The sequence below is a fragment of the Arachis ipaensis genome, chromosome B3, assembly GCF_059453495.1.
Source record: "Arachis ipaensis isolate K30076 ecotype BB chromosome B3, ASM5945349v1, whole genome shotgun sequence".
NCBI classification, from domain to species: domain Eukaryota; kingdom Viridiplantae; phylum Streptophyta; class Magnoliopsida; order Fabales; family Fabaceae; genus Arachis; species Arachis ipaensis.
Genome location: NC_142438.1, coordinates 131839179 through 131863830, shown reverse-complemented (window position 1 = coordinate 131863830; position 24652 = coordinate 131839179). Strand labels below are relative to the sequence as shown.

Genomic DNA, 24652 nt, shown 5'->3' with positions numbered 1-24652 from the left:
TTTTTTTTTTCTTGGTTCATGAGCAAAGTTGAATTTGAAAGCAGAGTGTCTGTGTTACTCTGTTTTCTTCTGTATTAAGCTGACCAAAGATAAGCTCTTTTCTTTTGTAGCTGTAATTTTTGCTTCTCTTCTTGCAAACCCTTTCTTCCCTTCCCAACAAAGTTTCCAACTTTCAGTCTCAGCTATTCGAAAAATTCTCTCTTTCTGGTTACCCATTTGACTCTGTTCTCCGCAGAGTCCCCAGATCTCTTCACCCCCTTTATCTCTGCTTCCAATTCCAATGGCTGGTCGCTATGACAGTAACCCCTTCGATGAAGAAGAAGTTAATCCCTTCTCTGTAAGTCCCTTCTTTGCGAATTTTTTGTTTGATGTTTATCATTTTCGGTTGACTTGTTTTGATTCTATAATTGATGTGCTTGAGGAAGCTGGTTTTCGGGGCTAAGGTAATTTTCTTTTGGAACCAAAAATAACATGGTAGTTATAGTTTTTGTTGTCTGTGGTTCTTCATGTGTATATGGGATTTGGTGCTATCAGATTTTAGTTTTGGATTGTGAAGCTGTCTTTGCAATTGGGTATAGTGACCGACGTTTTTTATTGAATCAAGATGAAGTAATCATCCCGTATGAGGTAGGGTTTTGAAGAGATTTTCAAAAACCATTCTTAATGAAAGAAAAGAAATATTAAACCAACTAGTCTTGAGTATCAACTAGAAAGCTAATGATAATAATTTAGTCCGTGAGACTGCAGAGAAACCATAATTTTAAAATATGCAGGTTAAAGCTGTATGATAGTATGGTTGATCTTTGGCTGGAATATAATCTCTAGCTTATTGTCAAACTTTATTTTTGGAGAGTGTGATTGTTAGATGCTTTTACTTGCGCCGTTAGAATTCTGAACAAACAATTCCCAACTTATGCTCTGTATTGTTTATCGATTGTCAGAATCCTGGGACTGTTGCCCCTGCCACAAATTCAAGGCTTCCACCTCTGAAGCCGGAACCTGCTGATTACAATTATGGCTTTGGTGCGACTGTCGACATACCTCTTGATTCATCGACGGTATGTATTTAGGTTCTTGAATTCCTGCTTCATTTATATGTGTATTTCGTGTATTGTTTCTATGATTGATTGTTTTTTCTGAATCTATTTCAAAATTTAGGATATGAAAAAGAAGGAGAAGGAACTCCAATCCAAGGAGGCTGAATTGAGAAGACGGGAACAGGTATATACCTGGATGTTTGGTGGTTTTACTTAGTTTGGAGTTTCCATGATTGGTAACCATAACCTGATAACATGGGAATTAACGTGCATCTTATTTCATTTGATGTATCAAAAATATAGGAACTGAGAAGAAAAGAAGAAGCAGTTGCACGAGGTATACATTTCCTTTACGGCTACATTTTTGGAAGACCTTAATGTTTGCTGATTTGGGTTAAATTACTGGAATAAGCAACTATGAGGCATCTTGTATTTAATGTTTTGGCTTGAGTTTGCTTGTTTTTGTAAACTTGGTGATGAATTTTTTGGTAATGAATTAAATTCCATGTTTTTTCCCTTTTAAAAACTCCATGTTTCTTTTGCTATTCAAATTCTGTGCTTCATGTATTAGATTCTGTTTTGCAGCTGGAATTGTTATTGAGGAGAAGAATTGGCCACCTTTTTTCCCCATTATCCATCATGATATTGCTAATGAAATTCCAATTCATCTTCAAAGACTGCAATACGTTGCATTTACTACGTTGTTAGGTATGTTACTCCTCTCTTTCTCTTTCTCTTTCTCTCCCTCTCTGCCGGAGTATTTGAAGGTGTTTTATGCATGTTTATTATTATTATTCTTGTTACTTCATTTCCATTCTTTAAGAAGATTCTGGTCCAGGGATCTTTTTGTATGTAAAATTTAATGAAAATAAAAGAAATGTTTTTTGCACCCAAAGAAAAGGGGAAATTTTTCTAAAGTTGTTGTCATTAGCTATCACTTTACATCTTCTGCTGCCAACATGGAACATTTTATTCTTTTTACCCCGAAAATCTTTTGAAATGAACGATTTATAATATTAAAAAAAAAAAACAAAGCGAAGAGGTTAGGTACTGATAAGCTAGTTTTATGAGCAATCAAAACCGCTAACATGTCAGGCTGGAACTAACCTTTTCTCCCTCCTTTGAGTAAAATAATGGCTTGATAAGACATGGTTCACTGTGGAATGTATCTGTGATATATATTATTATATTTATTCACATGTCATGTTATATCATTCATTTCACCATGAAGTTGTACGGATGATGTGTAGTCCATGGCCATTCATGAAAAGTTATATTTTGCAGGATTAGCATTGTGCCTGACATGGAACATTGTAGCTGTCACTGCAGCTTGGATTAAGGGTGAAGGTCAGTTTAAGGATATAGAATAAGAATATTTCTGAGTACTGAAAAGCTAGAATGAAAATTCTAACATTTCCAAATTCCATGCATGTGGAACTTGGCCTTTTCTATTCTTTTGTAGGTGTAAAAATATGGTTTCTTGCTATTATCTACTTCATAGCAGGGGTTCCTGGAGCATATGTTTTGTGGTATCGCCCACTATATCGTGCTTTTAGGTATTTTTCTAAAAGCATAGGAATTTTAGATTTCTAAAGTAAATGAATTTAATATGATTGTGCTTGTTCCTCCTAAATCAATTAATGCGTTATTCAACGGGACACAGTTACCCGAAGCGAACCTCTGACTAGTATGCCGCAAACAACTCCTAGAGGCACCGAATCTTCTTACTTGTTTCCCAAGTAACACGCCCCTCTCAGCCTCTCATTCCTCTCTACTGTGTTTTTAACCCCAAGTAACTAACCACGATTAACTGCGGATAAGCACATCATTATGCGATTGAATGTATTTCCTCGAAATCACGCCCCTTCTCTCTCAATCTCAGCCCATTATCCTCTGATTTTTCCAGCCCCTTTTACGGTTTTACCACAATTAATTCAGCCAAGACTCAGATTTTTATTTAAGGAATCCTTGATCACAAAATTCATGAAACACTATGCATTTTTGCACAAAATGGCAGAGTTTTAGAGAGAGAAAGAGAGTGAATTCCTGCACTTCTTCTCTGCGTCCCAGCCCTTATTCCAGCTGTTCTTCCAATGTTCTTCAAGTGTTCTTCTAGATCCAAGCCATACAAACACAATTCACTAATTCTTGTGTTTTTACCGAAATTTCAGCAAGGTAAGCTCTTGTTCCTTCTCCATTCTTTTGTTTTTTCAGCAGTAATCATGATGAATTCTTGCTCTCTTCCATGCTAGAAAACCTCTCTTGAAGCCTATATGGAGCACACCTAAGGAGCCAGAGAAATTCAAGCTCAAAGAGGCAAAATTTCATCACTTTTTGTGACACTTTTTGGCATAAAAAAAAACTGCACCACAACCAGCCATGTCCCTGCCTTTGTGTGTGTTTTTTCTGGTGTTTGAGAGGTCTAAGAACTGAATTAAACAAGAGGTAAGGGTTAGGACTAGATAGAACATGTTTGTGCTTGTTTTAAGAGGTCTATGAACACCGAATCAAGCACAAACATATTCTAACTATTCCTAACCCTTACCTCCCCAGAAAATACTCTCATAAAGGCAGGAACTCGGCTGGGTATTGTGCAGTTTTTTTCTTGGCCGAAAAGTGTCACAAAAAGTGATGAAACTTGACCACTTTGAGCTTGAATTGGTGTAGCTCCTTAGGCGTGCTCCATATGGGCTTCAAGAGGGGTTTTCTAGAGAACAAGAATTCACCATGATCACTGCTGGAAAAACAGAAAAGAATGGGGAAGGAACAAGAGCTCCCCTTGCTGAATTTTCGATAAAAATGCAAGAATTAGTGAAAACGGACAAAGAATTGTGTTTGTATGGCTTGGATTCTTGAAGAACATTGGAAGAGCAGCTGGAATAAGGGCTGGGACGCAGAGAAGTTCAAGAATTTACTCTCTTTCTCTCTCTAAAACTCGGCCATTTTGTGCAAAAATGCATAAAGTGTTTCATGAATTTTGTGATCAAGGATTCCTTAAATAAAAATCTGAGTCTTAGCTGAACTAATTGTGGTAAAAAGGGCTAAGAATTTCGTGGTCAAGGGCTGAGGATTAATGAAGAAGGGGCATTAAAACGAGAAAGTTTGGTCAGCGCTTTCATGTCGAGTTTATCTACAGTTAACCACAGTTAGTTACTTGGGTTAAAAACACAGCAGAGAGGGGTGAGAGGGACGTGTTTACTTGGGAAACAAGTAAGAGGATTCGGGGTCTCTAGGAGTTGTTTGCAAAATACTATTTTGCTAAAAGCATAGGAATTTTAGATTTCTAAAGTAAATGAATTTAATATGATTGAGCTTGTTTCTCCTAAATCAATTAATGCCTTATCAACAAAAAATGTGAGAATATTTCACTGATGATAGGGGATTTTATCGAGATATCCTAGTCCTGACCAATTATTTTCCTTTTTATGCTTTTTGGAAGCATTTACTGGAACAATAGTCATTATACCTGCATATTTTGGTCCTCCTTATTTGGTGTCACAATAGGTTTTTGTAATTTTCTCAATTATTATTTTTGCAGGAATGAAAGTGCTTTGAAATTTGGATGGTTCTTCATGTTTTACCTGGTAAATTTATTATATTTATAATACAAGCGGTATACTTCAATTGGAAGGAATCTAATCGCTTTTTCCTTTTTTCATCTGCCTTCAGCTTCACATTGGATTCTGCATCTTAGCTGCAGTTGCTCCTCCTATAGTTTTCAAAGGAAAATCCCTGACGTATGTTGCCTTCATATATCTACACGCTATTTAACATGCTACTATTAGTTATACGACTTCCTTTTGGTAACGAAGGAGACCGAACATCAAATTTCTTTTCCTTGCAAAAGATAGATCCCTTTTCCTTTTTCATTTTAGGCTAAATTGAAGTACATATCTTTTCATACTTATTTATTTATTTACCTGACGGTTGCCACTGTGTACTCATTGATGCAGAGGCATTTTGTCTGCCATAGATGTGCTGGGTGACCATGCTTTGATTGGCGTAAGAATGCTCATCTGGATTCTTAGTCCTGCATATTATTTAATTATTTAATTATCCAACTTGATTTTTATGATTTATAATGATTTAGATATGTTCAGTTGAGTATTTTTATCTTCATTTAAGATTTGTTCTACACACGTGATTTTAATGCAAATACTGCTGAACTCAAACTAAGTTGATCATTCGTTTTCGCTTTTCTCTTTTTGCTTGTAGATCTTCTACTTCATTGGATTTGGACTATTCTGCATCGAAACATTGATCAGCATTTGGGTTATTCAGGTTTGTTTCCACCTTTTTCAGATTTTGAATGACATGATTTACCTTACCATTCACCTATTCATTTTCTTTCTTGGTTGCCATATACAGCAAGTGTACATGTACTTCCGTGGCAGTGGCAAGGCTGCGGAGATGAAACGGGAGGCTGCAAGGGGAGCAATGAGGGCTGCAATCTGATCAAATCATCTCGTACCAGAAAGCAGTGTGGTCGGCGTTGTGCCTGGATCAATGTAAAAATCAGTAGCCACAGAAATCATGACAGAGAATATGTTACCTAGCGTGATTTTTGTTTATAACGTTTGTTCATGTATTTTCCCACCGTTTTGTTTTACATGCTACCTATTAATGTGGTTTGTGTACTGTATATTATAAGCAGAGTAGTAGACATAACAGTGGCTTGTAGAAACGTGCTCAAATTTATTCTTAGTTTTGGTTCACTATTTCTTCCCTCTACATGAATTCTGATCACTTTCTTATCCCAGAAACTGGTACTATCAATCTTGAATGTACAAAGAGATCAGTGATATCAGGCGTGCCAAATAAAATGAAATGCATCATTGCAAATGAATAATAGCAGCTGAACAAACTCCATTCCGATCAACATGGATAATATATAACAACTTTTATTTACTGATGAGTTTCAGACACTAGTATGGTAAAGCGTGGAGGACTAGAAGCTTCCCTCAACAATAAGCAGTGCACTTGTTCTTGCAATCAATGGTGCAGCCGCCGCCACCGTACCCCCTGCCAGAATGGCTGAAGTAGTAAAAGCACCTAGCTGGACATGTGACCTTCTTCTGGTAACAAGGACCTCTGTCTTTGAAGACAACAGTTGTCCTTACTACACCACCCCTTGAATACCCTCCATTTGGACCTCCATATCCTACTCCAATGTCGATTCCAAACCTGGGCACGTCGAACCTCCTCTGGCCAAAACAGAAACGTTTCTCTGTTTAAAGTTTAAACCGTCCTATTGAAGACTCAACTTATTATCTTACTTCATTCTCTGTGTTATTATATAATTTATGTAAATTAAAGCAACATAGTCAATCTTGCAATATATATATTAGGTGTGGAATTAATGACACACATGACATGCTTGTTTTGTATAATGGAAGCAGCATAATTAAATACATACAGCTGTGCAGTTTCCCTTGTGGAAAGAAGAGATTTGTTTATATGACAGTAATTAACGATGGCATACTCTCATTTATTATATCAAATGATGTTGTTGCAATACTTCATTTTCAGTCTTGGGAGTAGGAATCATGCCTTATTAAATGTTACTTAACTTTTTATTATTCATACAATGCCATACACTAGTAGTTTTCATGATACCAATACTGATCATTCAGCAGTAACATAATTGGAGTTGATACAGGGGGATCTCTACTATAAGGAACTGCATATAATTAACAGAAAACAAAAGATTAATAATATTATTCACATGAACACAAGTCACAACATGCATGCATATCAACAAAAACAGTCTTTTAAAGGCAAGAGGAGGTCCAGCTAGCATCAATAGCATCAATGATCTTCTCATGCAATGTGGCTCCACAAGAAGCAACTATACCACGATCAATGCCTTCTATATCTAATCCTTTTGAGAAGTTTAGGGGACTCCCTCTAGCATCTGTTACCATGCCACCTGCCTCCTGCATGATGATAAAACCAGCAGCATGATCCCATATTCTTTCCTTGTAACCTGCCTTTGCAAACTTCATGAAAGCCTCAGCATTCCCATGAGCAATTGCTGCATATTTTGCCATGCTATATACTTTTAATGGTTGCTTCCTGCATAAATATTGAGTTATTGTGAGAGTAATTTGAGGGTATCTAATAGTGATAATGGAATGAATCAAAATATATGCACCTGAGACCAACAGTGTGAGCTAGTCCTTGAGTAAAAGAGTGACTTATTGGATTAGCTTTCTCAACTGTTTCACAGAAAGTGGCCAATGAAGGATCCTCAATGGAAGAGAAACAAACTTGCTTTGCATGGTTTGGCCACACAAACTTGTCATGAGCATGGAGAAGAAGTGGTTGCTTCCAAGCCTTGCCACTTCCTCTTCTGGCATAAACCACACACCCTTTGTTCCAAGATTCATGTGTTGGAGGAGCCAACTTAGACATGATCCTAAGATAGCTGTAAGGATAACTAGACCATTCCTTTTTCATAGGGTAGTTAGGACAACCAAGAACTCCAAGAACCACTTCTCCATCCTCTATGAGTGATAGAGCTACAGCATGCTGATCAACAGGACTAAGCGTCCAGAATTTTCCAGACAGACCCCCAACGAAGTTGTTGCAGTGACTTTTGATCATGTCAATAATCTCTGAAGCTCCAAGAGGTGATTTTGTTTCATGGATTCCAAATCGAGGCGATTCGGCTAGAATTTCGTTAACTGTTTTGACAACAGATTCTAACAAACCAGATGCATCAGTTTTGGTGAGAGTTTTGACATCATCTTTGACTAGAATTGAGAAGTTTTCATTCCCTAAACACCGGGAGAATATCCAACTCACAATTGCTTGGACACTCCAATCTGTTTCAAATAACATAATGAAGTACTTTAACATGACTGAATTATTTGAGTATATTAGATCATGAATAACCACTATGAATTCAAGTTGGAAGTTGGAACCAAGATCACTAGTCTTAAGTATGATAACATGTCCAAGATCATAGGATAAGCAATTGATTTCTTCAACATGGAAGACCTTGGAAGCAGTTCAATCAACCAATAAGACCAGCTAACTTGTACAATTCCATCATGATTATTGTATAACCCTTGAAATCCTCCAAAACTAACATTTCATTGACTTACAAGAACTTTAGAATATATGTATAAGTATTTATTTTGATGATGATGTCCCACAAGTGAAGAGGCCACTTGTTATAATTTTACTGGAAACCATGAATCTTAGCACAGGTACTATGTCCGTACACTATTTATTCACTAAAATATGTTACCGCACACCTCTATTCTCGAAAATTGTTCCAATATAATCTAACATAACCCATGTTTCTTTTAATAGAAAATTCCGTAAAATAAGTTTTTGGACAAACATAAAAGTATAAAATGTCATAAAAACAAAGAGTTGTGTTATCTGTACATGTTATTTTTAAAATATGAGTCGATATGTCTCTAGCATTATATATATATATACACATGACAATTTTGTAGAACACATAAGGTTCAACAATTATGCAGTTGAGGAACATTGACCTGCAATTTCATGTGTAGAATTATGATCCAGCTTGTGAGAGAGGCAGCATGCCATGTGCACTGCTCTAACAGCAACATCCAACTCCTTAGAATAACATTTCTCTTGTTCAGATGAGACAAGACCAAACATTTTCCTGTCCTCCTCCATGGCATGAGAAGAGTAAATTTCGTCGAATTTCGACGCAAAACTGAGGTGCCTAGATAGATTGTGAGGGTGTTTATGATGGAGGAAGGACAATAAGGAAGAAGTTGATGAAGGCTCTACAAGGGTGTGTGTGAATGTGTCATGTTTCAAGGTATATGGCAAGTTTGCACACAAGGGGTAACAATATAAAGGCATCTTTAGTAGTACCAATATGATTGAATTTGATTATTTATGGAGTAACCATAGAGTATTATATATATTCTCATTAATTCTATTATGTTTACATTTGCTCTTAGTAACTTTTTCAATAAGAAGGCTATTTTTATTCAACCTCCATGACATTAATATTAAAAATTATATTCTAAGACAGCAAACTTGTTGATACTCCGCCAATGAGTTATAGCTCAAATGGCATAGTCTCCCATACTCAATTAAGAGGTTGCGGGTTTGAGTCTCCTATCTTTGGTAAAAAAAAAAAAAAAAACTTGTTGATACTCCATCATTGAGTATAAATCTTCTCTTAAATAGTAAACAGGGCTCGTGTGAATTTTAATCTTTTCAAATTTCATTCATTACCTAGATTAGAATCATTCATGTTAGTTTATCCTCAAGTATAATTTTACCCTCCCCTTTATTTGGAGCAGGGAACAAAGGGTGATCCTCGAATATGAGCTCATCATCGTCACCATTTTGTAGATATCTAAGAACTTCTTTATTAGTTATTCTTAGAATAAACAATTACTCTTGCCAAAAATAATAACTAAACTTGTTTTCATTTATACATAGTGTATGTATTCTCCCTTTTTCAAAATAAATGTCTCTTTCAAAAACATTGAAGCAATTTGCAAATATATTAAACCTTAAAAAAGAATGATATATGATTAATTTTTATTTACCCTCAGTATCCCCCAATGGGTGTTTTGAGTTATAGGGTTAATCATGTAATTCCTCTATTACATACTATTAGTCTTTTAGTATTAGGAATTGTAACTTGGATTGGTCGAGGGTCACTCGTTCGCTTAAGTATGTATCGAGGGTTCGAATCTCACTTTGTGCATGCAGCAACCCATTGGTTGGTCAGTAGTAACAGGAATTGTAACCGATGAATTAGCCAATTGGGTCAATTATTGTACTGCCTCACGACAAATTGGCGGTAACCATCACTAAAGCAGTGAGAACATACACAACACATCATTCATTTTTTTAAGCCATAATCAAGTGTTAATTAATTCAAAAAGTATGATATATCCATCTAACACTATCCTTTTGTGTGTGAATGACATAGACATGTGCCATGAGTTTCAGTAACCTTGTTCATATGATTCAATATAAGCATGATTGGTTATGCAAGTATGTTGGTGTTTATACTGCATATACATCTTTTATAATAAACACAGTTTTAATATTAGTATTTTTTTAATAACTAAGTATATATCTTTTAATTATGAAAAATTAATTTAAATATATAATTAATTAATAACAATCATATTTTTATACAAATATTGAGAATATTTAGTGTATAAATATTTTTTAATTTCATGGGTTTAACATTTTTTATTTATAATAGTAAGCGTCTGACTTAATAATACTAGTAAGAAGTGTAACATTTATTGATAGATTTTGACTTTTTGCTTTTCTTTTTGTAAAAATATATATTCAGTTATTTGAAAATTCAAAAGAAAAATATAATTAACTTAATTAATAGCATAGGTTATTTTTTTAAAATCTCAATTGTATATATATAATATAACAAAATGAAAAATTACGATTTATAGTTCTCTTTACTTAATAAAAAATATTTAAGGATGAATCATATGCTTAGATTCAATTTGTTATAATGATGAACACTATTAATTTGATTGAACAGAATATATTGCGTGTACAATGTGTAAGTCTGAAATCTGAATGCAAGAAAATAACTGAAGACAAGAAAGCTCGTTTGATGGTTGATGCTACCACATACATTCTGAAAAAGAAAACAAAACTTGATCATTCTGGAGTGCTGGCCCTTAATTGCGGGTGGGTTCAATTATAATATTGATGTGAAGTCATTCTTACTTTTATAGATAAATTAGATGTACTTAATATCTAGCTGTTCCTCTATGACGTGAACCATATGCAAAAGTGATCTCATCCATTCTCTTGTTTTTTTTAGTTCACTCCTGTATCAATCATATATGAGTGAAGTTGTTTATTTAAAATACTTCTCCTTTTATCAAGTAAATTGGACAATCTTCAATAGTAAGTATCACAACACATCCACACTACATAATCACTCACACAACATTAAGCCTCAGCTGCATTTAAAATATTTTTTTTAGTTGTCCGCGATATTCTTCAACCCGACAGGCTAAAGACTAATTCGTCGCGAATTAAAGCTCTATTTAAAGATCTGCCGCAATAAGTTGCAGCATGCACAAGTCAGAATTCACATTTAAAATACTTTTGAGTCTCTTTTTTTTTTAGTCTCTACTTTGTAGAATTTTCCTTGCACCAAGAGCCCGGGTTCTTCAACTAGGTATTTTGTTTTTGGTACATAAAGGGAAACAAAGTTTGACATAGGGGCCGAAGCCCAAGAGGGAAAACATTTTTTTTTGGTTCGATCCAAGAATGGTAAGTTAAAGCTACGTTATATCATTTCATAAAAAAAAAAGCTAGGTTACATCATGTCCAAAAAAATAAAACAAAGCTACATGTATAAGGTTGACATGAGATAATGGCATGCTAATTAACCCAATATTATTGCAGTAACAAAATTATGCTTGAAATTTATTGGGTTTTCCTCACAGAACTACAGAAATAAGTATACGATGATATGTGAAAAACAAAAAGAAGATAAGTATGAATGAAAGAAATTAATTTTATTTATAAAACTTAGTTTCATTTATGACTATATTTATCAAAATTCAGAATTTTTATTGATAAAAATGATAATTTATTCATTTTTGTAGTACAAAATTAATTTCATTCATCCATAAATAAATTTATCAACTTTCTAAATTTGTATGGATAGAAATGGTGGTTAGGAATGTGTTTGCGTGCGGTTTGGATTGGATGTTTTTAAAAAAAATCGATCCGATCCGATCTAATTTCAAGCAGTTTTGATTGGATTGGATTTGCGATTTTGTAAATTAAAAACTTAAATATATATAACAAGTCTCAACATCAAATTTTAAATAACCAACAATGACATAACAAGTCTCAACAATATCTTAAAAAACTAACGATAACATAACAATAGAAATAAAATTATAAGTTAATTAAAAAATAAATAAAATCACATTTTGAACATAAATATTTATTAAATAATAATAATTGTTCCGTCCTGAGTGAGCTTCCGAAGTGTACTCGGCGTCGAGGCAGAGAGGGGACTCAGAAGCGTTCTCCTGCGAACTGTTGACTTCGGCGTGGACCCTAAAAAAAGGACTCCGACGCTCAAGTCAGTTATGAGAATAAGAAACTCGGAAGAAAATAACGTTAAGAAAAATAAAACAAAGAAAAAAAATGGAAGATGATGATTGCTCGATATTTCTTGTGAACCGTAGATTACTCGTCTTTTCCTCTTTTTCCTTGACTTGACGAGTTATGCTCGTCTGTTTAAATAGGTTAATATTCGAGTAATGCTCGGTGTTGTTTGTTATTTGGATTGGGCTTCCGAATTTTGTTACGCAAGGATATCGGCATCATTTGACTTGGTGGACTTATTCTCGGTTGTATAGTTTGTTGGACGAAGATATTGGAAGATTTGGCCGAGGATATCGGGAAGGTACACAGCCCCCAAGCTCGGCATGAGAAACATGTTGAGCTTTTCTATATCCTCGGTCTGCTGTTTTTGGAGCTTTTGTTAATGTGGGTTTCTTGCCTGGGGAGCCCCCAAGCTCAACGTGTTCCTCTTGCGAGGCTTGTTTGTTTTTGGGCTTGGTAAATTGGGCCTTGCGTAGAATGTGTTGTGGTGTTTTTTTTTTTTTTTTGAAGGCGGGAAGTGGGGGGATGCCAGTTGTGGTTAATGGGGAAGTGGAGGGGGCTACGTGGGGTACTGTGTCGAAGTAACTCCTTGTCCCCCTATCCGTTAGGCTTCTGCGAGTTTGGTTTTTGTTTTTGAGTAGTAAGATGAGTAAGAAAGGTAATCTTCTTTCAGTTTCCTCTTGTCTTTTCGTTACTGTTTGTAGTTGGCTTGCATGGGTAAGAAGGGAGTTGCTTTGGATGAAAATGACCTTTATGGTTGGGTTGATAGCGACGTTAAGTCTCGGGTTTCGGTATTTAGTAGTTCTAATATGTTGTCGCAATTGAATAGTGCGAGGTGGGTCAGGGGTGGAGACAGTTTGAGGGTTAGGTTCTTACCTTGCGAGAAGAGTGATAGAGTATGTGAGAAGAGGGATGACTGGGCTTACTTCTATGTGTATACGTGCATGTTGAATGTATTTGGGTGTTCGCTTTCCTTTTACTGATTTTCAGTGTGGTGTGTTGTCTCTGTTGAATTGTGCTCCCACGCAGCTTCACCCTAATTCGTGGGCTTTTGTTCGTGCCTTTGAGTGTCTTATGGAGTATCTTGGTTGTTATCCTTCCCTTGGGGTTTTCTTTTCGTTATTTCAAGCGAAAGGTGTTTGGAAGGGTGGCTGGGTGAACTTGAGTAGTCATCTTGGACGAGCTATCTTCAGCCTGTACAAGTCTTCTTTTAAGGATTTCAAGGAGTTCTTTATGAAGGTTCAGATTTGTGAGGAGTGTTACCCGTTTTATCTTGACGCTATGATGGAAGAGAGGTTTCCGTTATTCTGGTCTGCTGATCCTCGGCAAGTTTTAGAATGCGAGGATAGGGTTAAGAGTGAAGATTATCTGATTGGGTTTCTTATGTTTGCTATGTCCTCCTCCGAGCTTTTGTCTATTCAGGCCTTGCTGAGGCTTGAGGGGGATAGGGAGGCAAATGTTACTGAGTTGGTGGGGTTGAAGGCAAGGGTTGCCGAGCTTGAGGAGGAGGTTTTGACTGCCTTTACTCTTGGCTTTGACCGAGCTGTGGCTCAGGTTGGTGTCGTTGCTCCGGATGCTGATGTGAGTTTACTTGATGTTACGAAGATTGTAAGCGGTGGTCGCCTTATGGATGATGGTACCCTGCCTGAGAATCAGGGTGAAAGTGAATCAGTTGAGAAAGGAGCATATTAGAGGACTGCTTTTGTAATTTATGTTTGTTTAATTGGGCCTAGGTGTTTTGTACCCGTATAGGGTGTTTGATACTTTGATTTTGAAGGTGCGCACATTAACTGAATATTTGACATATTGGGATAGTTGGTATTTATAAATAGATGTTCTGATTAGAAAAGTGTGTAGTTGATTGTTTTTGTTAAGTATATGACTGATATGGGGTGGGGGACCTCATTAAAACCTCTCCAAGAAAAACCCTGTTTTTTGGAAAAAACCTTGTGAGTAGGAAAAAGAGTGTCTCCCCATGGCCATATCTTCTTATGATAAGTAAGATCTAAGAGATGATACATTCCATATTCCAGGGATGTCATTTCCTTGTAATGTTTGAAGTTTATATGCTCCATTGCCGAGTATTTGTATTATTCGGTAGGGACCTTCCCATGTTGCTGCGAGCTTTCCATGTGTTTGTGGTTTCCGTGCTTCTTCCGTTCGTCTTAAGACGAGGTCTTCTTCGGCGAAGGACTTGGGTTTGACCATCTTGTTGTATTTTCTTTTTATTATGCTTTGTATTGCTTTGTGCCTTATCTCAGCTTTGTATCTGTCTTCCTCTATTGTATCCAATTCCGCTTGTCTGACGTTGTCATTGTTTGGTGCCGATGTTTGTGCTGTTCTTCCTGATGTTAGGGCGATCTCGACTGGGATCATTGCGTCGGCGCCATAGACAAGTCGATAAGGGGTCTCCTTGGTGGTTGTTTGTTTTGTTGTATTGTAACTCTACAGTATTTCTGGGATTAACTCCGCCCATTCTCCTTTGGCTTCGCCGAGTTTTTTCTTAAGTGCGATGAGAATTACTTTGTTAGCTGCCTCGACGAGTCCGTTTGTTTGCGGGTGTTCTACTGATGAAAAGTGATGCTTAATTTTGAAACCCTGCAAAAATTCTGCCAGGTTTTGATCGGTAAACTGCCGACCATTGTCAGTTATAATAGCATGTGGTATACCAAAATGACAAATAATGTTTTTCCAGAGAAAAGCTCAGACCTTTTCAGCCCCTATTTTTGCTAAAGGCGTTGCTTCTATCCATTTCGAAAAATAATCGATTGTTACAAGTAAATACTTTACCTGCCCGGGAGCTTTGGGGAAGGGGCCGAGAATATTAAGCCCCCATTTCTAAAATGGCCAGCTTACCTCCGAGGTATGTAGGTTCTCGGCCGGGTTATGTATTAGTGGTGCGTGCTTTTGGTAGCTGTCGCATCTCCTTACCTTTTCGATACAATCGCTCTTCATTGTTGGCCAATAATAACCTGCTCTGGCAACCTTAGATGCCAGGCTTATTCCTCAAATGTGGTTACCGCATACTCCTTCATGGGCCTCGTCCATGGTGATCTTAGCTTCATATGTGTTTAGACATCTTAGTAGTGGTTGGGAGAAACCTCGTTTGTATAGTTCTGTTCCTATCAGTGTGAAGGATGATGCTCGCCTTTTGAATGCTCTTTGGTCTGCAATTGTTGTTGGTATGGTTCCAGTTTGTAGGTATTGTTTGTATGTTGCCCTCCAGTCTTGTTCCTGTGATATAGAGAATATTCTTTTGCTAAAGCTCGGTTCAGCGAGGGTTAGCTGAGATATAACAGAATCATGCATACATTTCCTAGTTGTTGCTAGTTTTGATAAAACATCTGCTCGGGTGTTTTGTTCCCGAGCTATATGTGTGATTTGTATTGAAGTAAATTGAGGTATAAGTTCTCTTACCAGTGCGTGATATTTTTCTAACAATTGATCCTTTACCTAAAAATTCTCTGTTACATGTTGTACCACCAATTGTGAGTTACAGTATACCTGTAGGTGTGTTATGTTTAAAGATTGTGCAAGTCGAAGTCCGACGAGTAAAGCTTCATACTCGGCTTGATTGTTGCTTGTTTGGAATGAGAATTTGATTGACTGTTCCGCTTGGAGGTCGGATTTGTCTGTTAGGTATACACCTGCTCCCGATCCTTCTGAGTTTGAAGCTCCATCTACATAGAGCTCCCAAGTGTGTTCATGATCTGCTTGGTCTGTTAATTCGGCGAGAAAGTATGCTAAGAATTGCGCCCTTATTGTCGTCCTCGGCTCGTATGTTATGTCAAATTCGGATAATTCTATTGACCATTTGGTGAGTCTTCCTGAGACCTCGGGTCGAGTGAGGATCTGTCGCAGAGGCTGATTTGTTTTAACGATGACTTTACTGCTTTGGAAGTAGTGCCTTAATCTTCTTGCCGTAAGTATTAGTGCATATGCTAGCTTCTCCATTGGTGGATATCTGAGTTCGACATTTTGTAATGTTTTACTGATGAAGTAGACTGGCTCCTGCTTATCTTGTATCTTCGTGACGAGTAACGAACTGATAGCCTTTGAGGATACCGATAAGTAGAGTAATAGTGGTTTTTCTAAGTTCGGCTTCTGTGAGATCGAAGGTGACGAGATTATGGATTTCAACTTCTGGAAAGCTGCTTCACACTCCGTGTTCCGGTTGAACTTTGTTTGCCTTTTTAGTATTTTGAAAAAATGCTGAGAGTGTGTTGATACACCTGGTAGAAATCGAGAGAGTGCGGCTAGCCTTCCATTTAGTCTCTGGACTTCCTTTATTGTTCGGGGACTTCTCATGTTAATGATTGCTTCACATTTTTTGGGATTGGCTTCGATGCCTCTTGATGTCAACATGAAGCCCAGGAACTTTCCTCCTTTAACCCCGAAGGCACACTTCTTCGGGTTAAGTCGCATGTTATGTTTCCTTAACTGGCCGAACACTTCCTGTAGGTCGGCATCATGGGTGTGTTCTTGTTGAGTTTTGACGACCATGTCGTCGACGTATACTTCCAAATTTCTCCCTATTTGTTTGTTGAAAACCTTGTCCATGAGGCGTTGGTAGGTAGCCCCTGCATTCTTAAGTCCAAAAGGCATAACAGTATAATAGTAATTTTCCAGTTCAGTTATGAAAGCTGTCTTATCCTTATCTTTTGGATGCATTAATATCTGATTGTAACCAGAATATGCGTCTAAAAAGCTTAAAACGTTATATCCTAATGCATTATCTACCAGTTTGTCTATGCATGGGAGTGGATAAGCATCCTTGGGGCATTCTTTATTCAAATTAGTGAAATCTACGCACATTCGCCACTTACCTGAGGCTTTTCTTACCATAACCACGTTTGATAGCCATGTTGTGAATCGGAGTTCTTCTATGAATCCTGCTCGGAGGAGCTTCTGGGTTTCCTCCAGACACGCTGCACGCTTTTCGTCTCCCATGTTGCGTTTCTTTTGAGAAACAGGTCGAGCTCTTGGGTCAATTTGTAATTTGTGGCAGATGAGGTTCGGATCAATGCCAGGCATGTCTGCCGGTATCCAGGCAAAAAGATCGGCGTTTTGCCGAAGTAGACTTGTTATCTTCTGTTTTGTTCCTGGAAGGAGAGAAGAACTGATGTGAGTGTAGTGGTTAACGTTGTTATCTAATTGTACCTTTTCAAGTTCGTCGATTGGTGTTGGCTTGTCATGAAGGTCTCATCTCGGATCAAGCTCGGTCGTTCCCGATATGTTAGCAACGTTATATGTTTCTTGAGTCAGCCCGGCTCCTTGTCGGTTGTCTGTTCTGATTTTCAAGCTTTCATTGTAACACCTGCGAGCTTCAATGTGGTCGGAATGTATGGTGGCTATTTGGTCCTCTTGTACCTGAAATTTGACACACAAATGGAGTGTGGAAACAATGGCACCGAAAGAATTTAGGAAAGGTCTGCCCAAAATAATATTATATGGGCTAATGCAATCAACCATGAGGAACTGCACATCCTTGGTTTTGCTCATGGGATGTTCTCCTAAGGTCTTTTTCAGCCAGATGCTGCCGAGGATTGACATACGCTCTCCTGAAAATCCAATTAGCTCCCCTGAAGATGGCAGCAGAGTTCATTCACTGAGTTTCATCCTTTTGAAAGTTGAATAGAACAGGACGTCAGCACTGCTGCCAGGGTCGAGGAGGGCTTTCTTTACTAGGAGGTCCCCTGTTTGAATAGAGATTATGACAGGGTCGTCCAAATTATCTGAGTTGGTTTGACAGTCTGATTGTTTGAAAGATATGTTAGGTATTCTCGGTTTGCTGGTCAATACATCGGCCGTCCGCTGGAGTGTCAACATATCCCTGTAACGTCGCTTTCGTGCCGAGCTTGTTTCGCCTCTGCTCGCGAATCCTCCAGAGATGCAATTGATGATTCCCCTGGTCGGTGGGGGTTGGGTTTTGGCTTTGTCCGAGGTGTGTAAAGCTCGCTCTTGGTGTCGGTCACTAGGGTCGTCGGAGGTTGCCCTTGTTTTGTTGCTGATGTATTTGTCCAAGTGCCCTTGTCTTGCTAGCCTTTCTAAGAGGTCTTTTGCGACCACACATTTATCAGTGGTGTAGCCGAACTTCTGATGAAAGGCACAACGTTTGGATTTATCCACATAATGCTGGTCTTGGTACAAGCCGGCTCTGCTTGGTGGCTTTATTAGTTTGTTATGTAGTATCTTCTTAATGATGTCTTCTCTCCTGGCGTTGAATCTTGTGTACGAATCGTATTTTGGCGTTAGCCTGAAAGGCTTCTTAGTATCTTTGGCGGCTGACTTATCCTCGTCCCGTTTGTTCGGCTGCCTTTCACTCCTCCAGTTTTCTTGCAATTCTTCTATTTCGATTTGCCCAGTTGCTTTTTCTCGAAACTCTTCTAATGTCTTTGGCTTTGCTACTGCTATGGCTTCTTGGAATTTTCTTGGGCGCAAGCCGCTTTTTATGGCATGTAGTTGGACTTCGGGATTAAGGTCGGGAATCTCCATAGCTGTCGTTGTAAAGCGGGTCAAATAATCCTTTAGGCTCTCGTGCAGTCCCTGCTTGATAGTACTGAGGTAGTCTGAGTCTCGTACGTAAATCTTGGAGGCCGGGAACTGATTAATATATAGCTTGGAGAAATTGTCGAAATTCGTTATTGAACCTGCAGGCAAATTGGAAAACCACAACAGCGCGGCACCATCTAAAAAAGTAGGAAAATATCGGCATAATATGGGGTCAGAGTCACTATTGAGGAACATCATGGATTCAAATTTAGTAACATGAATCTTAGGATCTCCGATTCCTTTATAAGGTACCAGCGTCATGGGAAGTGTGAAGTTTTGAGGCATCTTAAAGCTCATAATTTCCTCAGAAAAGGGGTTAGCTCGCCGCCTCCCTGTTTTCGGGGCTCTCTCCTCCGTCTTGGCATTGGATTTTGATTGGTGTTCGTCTGGTTGGTCAGCGTTCACCTCCTTGTTAACATTTTTTCTTTCACCTTTATTCTGCAAGGTGGCTAATAGCTCGGCCATCCGTTGGTTTTCTGTAAGCAGTGCTGCGTTTGCTGCTACGAGGTCGGGACCGGCATGTTGATGGGTGCCCGATTGATCCGTCATGCTTCAGTTCCTGAAAAGGCAAAAAAGAGCACAAGGTGTATGGGGTTACACTTGAAGATGAAAAAATTGGGCCCCACGGTGGGCGCCAATTGTTCCGTCCTGAGTGAGCTTCCGAAGTGTACTTGGCGTCGAAGCAGAGAGGGAACTCGGAAGTGTTCTCCTGCGAACTGTTGACTTCGGCGTGGACCCTGAAAAAAGGACTCCGACGCTCAAGTCAGTTATGAGAATAAGAAACTCGGAAGAAAATAACGTTAAGAAAAATAAAACTAAGAAAAAAATGGAAGATGATGATTGCTCGATATTTCTTGTGAACAGTAGATTACTCGTCTTTTCCTCTTTTTCCTTGACTTGACGAGTTATGCTCGTCTGTTTAAATAGGTTAATATTCGAGTAATGCTCGGTGTTGTTTGTTATTTGGATTGGGCTTCCGAATTCTGTTACGCAAGGATATCGGCATCATTTGACTTGGTGGACTTATTCTTGATTGTATAGTTTGTTGGACGAAGATATTGGAAGATTTGGCCGAGGATATCGGGAAGGTACAATAATAATACATGAATAATATAAAAATATATAACAAATTGAACATGTTATAGGTATAAATTGTAAATATATAATAAAATAATAATATTATAGTACATTGTGTGGTTTAGATTGGATTGGATCGATTATGAAAAGTAAATCTAAAATTCAATCCGAATCAGCAGTTTGTAAAAAATAAAATCCAATCAAATTCAAATTAGTGCGATTTTAATCAATTTTTTTATTTAAATTGAATTAGATAAAAAAATTAATTTAAATCGAGGGCAAATCACATAAATAAACCAATGGGAGCAGAATATTACACAAATCAGCCAAACCAAAAACTGGTTCACGAATCAACCAAACCACATTTTTATGTAGTTCAAACTAGGTCAATTCGAACTTGAAAAGCATGTAATTCGAATCAAGGTGATTCGAATTACACACAAACGCACACACTCACTAATTCGAATCTACCTGATTCAAATTACACTATGAATAATTCGAATCAGGTTGATTCGAATTACACAATTGCACGAAACCCCAAGTAGTTCGAATCTGGTTGATTCGAATTAGTCACATTTTGCCTCTAGTAGTAATTCGAATGGGGTTGATTCGAATTACACTGGATTCGGATATAAAAGGAGTCCGAACCCACCTCATTCGAATCACTTTTCCATTCTCAAACCCCACCAAATCTCAGAGAAAACGACCCAGATTCGCTCCGACAAAGGCTTGACCAGGATACTAAGGCGATGGGGGACGATCCGGAAGGACTATATCGTTTGGATGGAGTTGCTTATATAGCCGGGGTCATCAACGACGAGGTTAGTATTTAGAAAATTTTTTTTGTGTGGTATATTTTAGTGGTTTTGCATGTGGTTTATGTGAGTGGTTTTGCATGCGGTTTATTTTAGTGGTTTTGCTTGTGGTTTTGTTGGTGGTTTATGTTAGCGGTATTGTTAGTGGTTTAGGGTAGCGGTTTTGTTGGTGGTTTATGTTAGTGGTTTTCGATGTGGTTTTGTTAGTGATTTTGCACGTGGTTTATTTTAGTGATTTTGCATGTGGTTTATGTTAGTGATTTTGCATTTTGGTTATGTTAGTGATTTTGCATGTTGTTCATTTTAGTGGTTTTGTTTGTGGTTTACTTGGTGGTTTATGTTAGTGGTTTTATTAGTGGTTTCGAATGTGGTTTATGTTAGTGGTTTAGGCCAGTGGTTTTGCAAGTGGTTTATGCTAGTGGTTTAATGCCAGTTGTTTATGCTAGTGGTTTATGTTAGTGATTTATGTTAGCGGTTTATGCATGCGATTTTGCTAGTGGTTTTGCATGCGGTTTTTGTTAGCGGTTTGTGTTAGTTTTTTCTGTTAGTGGTTTCCGTTCATGGTTTACGTTGTTAGTGGTTTCTGTTATTGGTTTTGTAAGTGGTTGTAATTATGCGGTTCATCTTATGCGCAGCCCCAGCAATGCATTTCGATTATGCGGCGGCAGCAGGGCATGCGACTCGATGAGAGGTACGTCCTGTACCTGCAGATGGCCGGATTATACCATCTTGCAAGGCTGAATGATAGATGGTTCAGATTGGATGAGCCTCTTGTCAATGCTTTCGTCGAGCGGTGGCGTCCGGAGACGTACACGTTCCACATGCCATTCGGGGAGTGCACCATCACACTACAGGACGCGGCGTACCAGCAGGGCTTGCCGGTCGACAGACGTTATGTGAGTGGTTACTTGACAGACTTCCAGATATACATCCAAGGTGGCCGTCCTGCCTGGGTGTGGTTCCAGGAGTTGCTTGGTGTGTTACCTCCTGTTAACCAAATTCAGAAGTTCGCAGTGAACTGCACCTGGTTCCAGGAGACTTTTGGAGAGTGCCCCAAGGGAGCCGACGATGAGATAGTGAGGTACTACGCTCGTGCCTATATCATGATACTGTTGGGCACTCAGTTGTTTGCCGACAAGTCCGGCAACCGTATTCACATCATATGGCTACCCAACGTAGCTAGGCTTGAGGAGATGGGTGGCTACAGCTGGGGGTCGGCAGCACTAGCGTGGTTGTACCGGTGTATTGCCGAGTGGCCAACAGACAAGTGGTGAAGTTAGCTGGCCCGTTACAGTTACTTCAGTTCTGGATTTTTTGGCGCTTTCCTGGGTTTAGACCTGGTGGGTATGATACGTTCAACTGACCCTTGGCATCGAGGTACTGTTGTAGGATTTTTCTATTATGAGTTAAATTATTTAATTCCATGTCCGCTTAGATTGTTATATTATTTTGTCATACTTTTCTTTCGTCATAACACCGATGTGAGTTGTAGGTGGTCAGGTCACAATCCTTCCGGTAGTGAGTGTAACATCCCAACTTTTTTAATCAAATTATTATTTAATAACTAATTAATTAATTAAAATGGTAATGATTTAAGATTTGAATTTCAAATTTAAACATATGAGAGTACTAGTAGTAGTAAATCTCTAACCGACAATAAACAACCTTTTAAAATATAGTCATAATTAATTCTACGTTTATTAGATTTGAATGATATTTAGTTATATGAAAAGATAAGAATACTAGCTCTATCCCTTAAGTTCAGTATAAAATCAAATTCAAATTAAATTAGGTAGATAAATCGGTTACGAGTTTAGAGTAGAAAATTGCGCACTTATCAGCCAGCCTGATATACTAACAGTATTTCAGAAATATCTCAAACTGTGGTTATCCGATTTACTTCGTTTAAGATTCTTTTTAAAGCTAATTCAATTCTATATAAATTTTTCTCTAATAGATAATTCCAAATTCCAAACGTAGAAAAAGTTATAGGGCTCACAAAGTGACGATCCAGATTGAAGATTTCACCTAAATGCCTCATAACATAATCTGCACATACCTGAGAGCTATTTGATCCTTCCTTTCTCATTCTATTCCCTTTTTTTATACAAAATATTCTAGTATACACAAAGTCTAGCCATGAAACAAGTCTCTCTTCACTAACAAACTGCATCTATTTGCATCGGAATACCTAGCGAAACTTCACTCGAGGTAGGGGGTTTTATGCTAAATTTTATATGTCATATCTTAAATGTTTTTTATATAGATGTTAGCATTGCATGTCATGATATAATATCTCTTTCCTTCATATCTTATGTACATTAAAGAACTGAGGGAATGGTTCTTCGGTAAGGGAAGGTGACCCCTAAAGACAAGATAATCGAGATGATCCTTCGGTAAGGGAAGGTGATCGGCAAACTTTTGGGAACCTTCGGTAAGGGAAGGAAACTCCCATCAATTTTATAATAATATATATTTTGGTTGCAATAACTTCCTTCTTGTGTATGTCTAAATAACCTTGATTGTAAATTGAACTGAGGGAATGATCCTTCGGTAAGGGAAGGTGACCCCCAAAGACAAGATATCGAGATGATCCCTCGGTAAGGGAGGGTGATCGATCGAGATGATCCTTCGGTAAGGGAAGGTGATCGCCAAAATGTTCGGGATAAGAACCTTCGGTAAGGGAAGGGGACTCCCATTTTTATACCGGTTTGAGCTCAATACCTTCCATAAAAGCTACGAGAAAAAGTAATGAAAAGTACAATGAAAAGTGTGATTATGATTGTTCTTATTTTATCTTTTTTTTTATGATTATGTTTATTATTGCATTCAAAGATCCTTCTTTTTTCCAAAGTTCCTTTTTGTATGATGTATGATATTGTTTAAAGATCTTTATTTTATTCAGATCTATTCTGTTTGACTTATCTATGGCAATGTTATTATTCTTCTCTTATTTATTATTTATTTTGTCTTGCTTTATGGCCCATGAGAACATCATACTAAGGTTTATGAGTTACCTTCATATGTTTTAACGCTATAGGCATTTTGTATGCATCACACATGTCATAGCATAAGTAAATGAGAAGCATCTAAAAGTCACACCACTCCGACTAATCAAGACTTTTTGAAAATAATAATTGAACAACATTGCATCATCACTGTTTTTATTTTAAAACTCGGAGTGGCTGGAGATGGATACGATGATACCATATAGATAAACTATTGAGAAACTTTTGTTTCTCACCCCTCTCTCCGTACCATCTTCAGGAACGATGCAGTACGAAGCAATACAGTTGAGGTGAAAAGACAGGTGCACTAGTGGGAGTAAGCTATCGAGGACGTAGATATAAAACATTAAACATTTACCTTAAGAAGGAAGAATATGCGATTGTTTTAGCCATAGTTAAACAAATTAAGAGAATTAGGATTTCTTACGTGTCTTGTTTTTATCCTTATTGACTGATTGCAATTATAACTATTATGTTTCCTTTTTTATTTGGTATGAGTAAAGCTTGTCATTGTTGTGCCTTCATGGTTTAGCACACCGATTTTTCATGTTAGTATTTTCAAATCCACTTATATTTTTCAACTAGTAACTATTCTAATAAAAAACTAATTATTCAATATTTTTATTTATAAATTATTTTATATAAATATTTCACATTTATTTTAAAAGAAAAATTTCGCAAGGTTTTGAATATCAGCTACTAAATATAATCCAAATAAAGTTTAACTCAGTTTAAAAGTATTAGGGTGTTACAGCGAGAAGGGACCTCGAGTGTAGATGTGGAGGTTGAGAATAGACTTGTTACAGTCCACGGATGTGAGTATACTCATCGCTTGTGTTAACTTAATTCACCTTTCATAGTTCACGTCACGAACCAGACTAAGATTGTTGTTGTTATTCTGCAGTTTATCTGGATGCCGTATAGCTCTCCCGACGTCCTTCAGGTTGTGCATCCTGAGGTGTTGGAGCCTCGTCATACGGCGTTATGGCAGTGTGTGACGTCGTTGATATACTTTTCCGTGATAGAGTGGCATCAGGTTGAC

General features: G+C 37.7%; 3 protein-coding genes across 3 annotated transcripts; 1 reads left to right on the top strand and 2 right to left on the bottom strand.

Annotated features, from left to right (window-relative positions):
- Window positions 1–13: 13 nt before the first annotated feature.
- Window positions 14–5755, top strand: LOC107631037 (secretory carrier-associated membrane protein). The gene is made up of 12 exons (XM_016334351.3): window positions 14–337; window positions 942–1058; window positions 1159–1221; window positions 1341–1374; window positions 1623–1745; window positions 2322–2384; window positions 2500–2593; window positions 4576–4621; window positions 4707–4774; window positions 4991–5039; window positions 5253–5318; window positions 5406–5755. The coding sequence occupies exons 1-12, from the start codon at window positions 281–283 to the stop codon at window positions 5490–5492; spliced, it is 867 nt and encodes a 288-aa protein (XP_016189837.1). The 5' UTR covers window positions 14–280; the 3' UTR covers window positions 5493–5755.
- An 832-nt stretch (window positions 5756–6587) lies between these two features.
- LOC107631038 (3',5'-bisphosphate nucleotidase AHL) lies at window positions 6588–9081 on the bottom strand. Its single transcript, XM_016334352.3, has 3 exons — window positions 8549–9081; window positions 7192–7864; window positions 6588–7112 (listed from the first exon to the last, which is right to left on the bottom strand). The coding sequence occupies exons 1-3, from the start codon at window positions 8886–8888 to the stop codon at window positions 6809–6811; spliced, it is 1317 nt and encodes a 438-aa protein (XP_016189838.1). The 5' UTR covers window positions 8889–9081; the 3' UTR covers window positions 6588–6808.
- Window positions 9082–17759: 8678 nt separating this feature from the next.
- Window positions 17760–19259, bottom strand: LOC107633626 (uncharacterized). The gene has a single exon (XM_016337231.1). The coding sequence runs from the start codon at window positions 19257–19259 to the stop codon at window positions 17760–17762; it is 1500 nt and encodes a 499-aa protein (XP_016192717.1).
- Between the last annotated feature and the right edge of the window lie 5393 nt (window positions 19260–24652).

What these genes read in the sequence shown, in the direction of transcription:
- LOC107631037 (XM_016334351.3), top strand. Translation starts at nt 281, where the DNA reads ATGGCTGGTCGCTATGACAGTAACCCCTTCGATGAAGAAGAAGTTAAT. An exon ending in AAGAAGTTAATCCCTTCTCT is followed by an intron (nt 338 to 941) that starts GTAAGTCCCTTC and finishes ATCGATTGTCAG; the next exon opens with AATCCTGGGACTGTTGCCCC. An exon ending in GGTTCTTCATGTTTTACCTG is followed by an intron (nt 4,622 to 4,706) that starts GTAAATTTATTA and finishes ATCTGCCTTCAG; the next exon opens with CTTCACATTGGATTCTGCAT.
- LOC107631038 (XM_016334352.3), bottom strand. Translation starts at nt 8,888, where the DNA reads ATGCCTTTATATTGTTACCCCTTGTGTGCAAACTTGCCATATACCTTG. An exon ending in TTCTACACATGAAATTGCAG is followed by an intron (nt 7,865 to 8,548) that starts GTCAATGTTCCT and finishes TATTTGAAACAG; the next exon opens with ATTGGAGTGTCCAAGCAATT. An exon ending in GCTCACACTGTTGGTCTCAG is followed by an intron (nt 7,113 to 7,191) that starts GTGCATATATTT and finishes ATATTTATGCAG; the next exon opens with GAAGCAACCATTAAAAGTAT.
- LOC107633626 (XM_016337231.1), bottom strand. Translation starts at nt 19,259, where the DNA reads ATGACGGATCAATCGGGCACCCATCAACATGCCGGTCCCGACCTCGTA.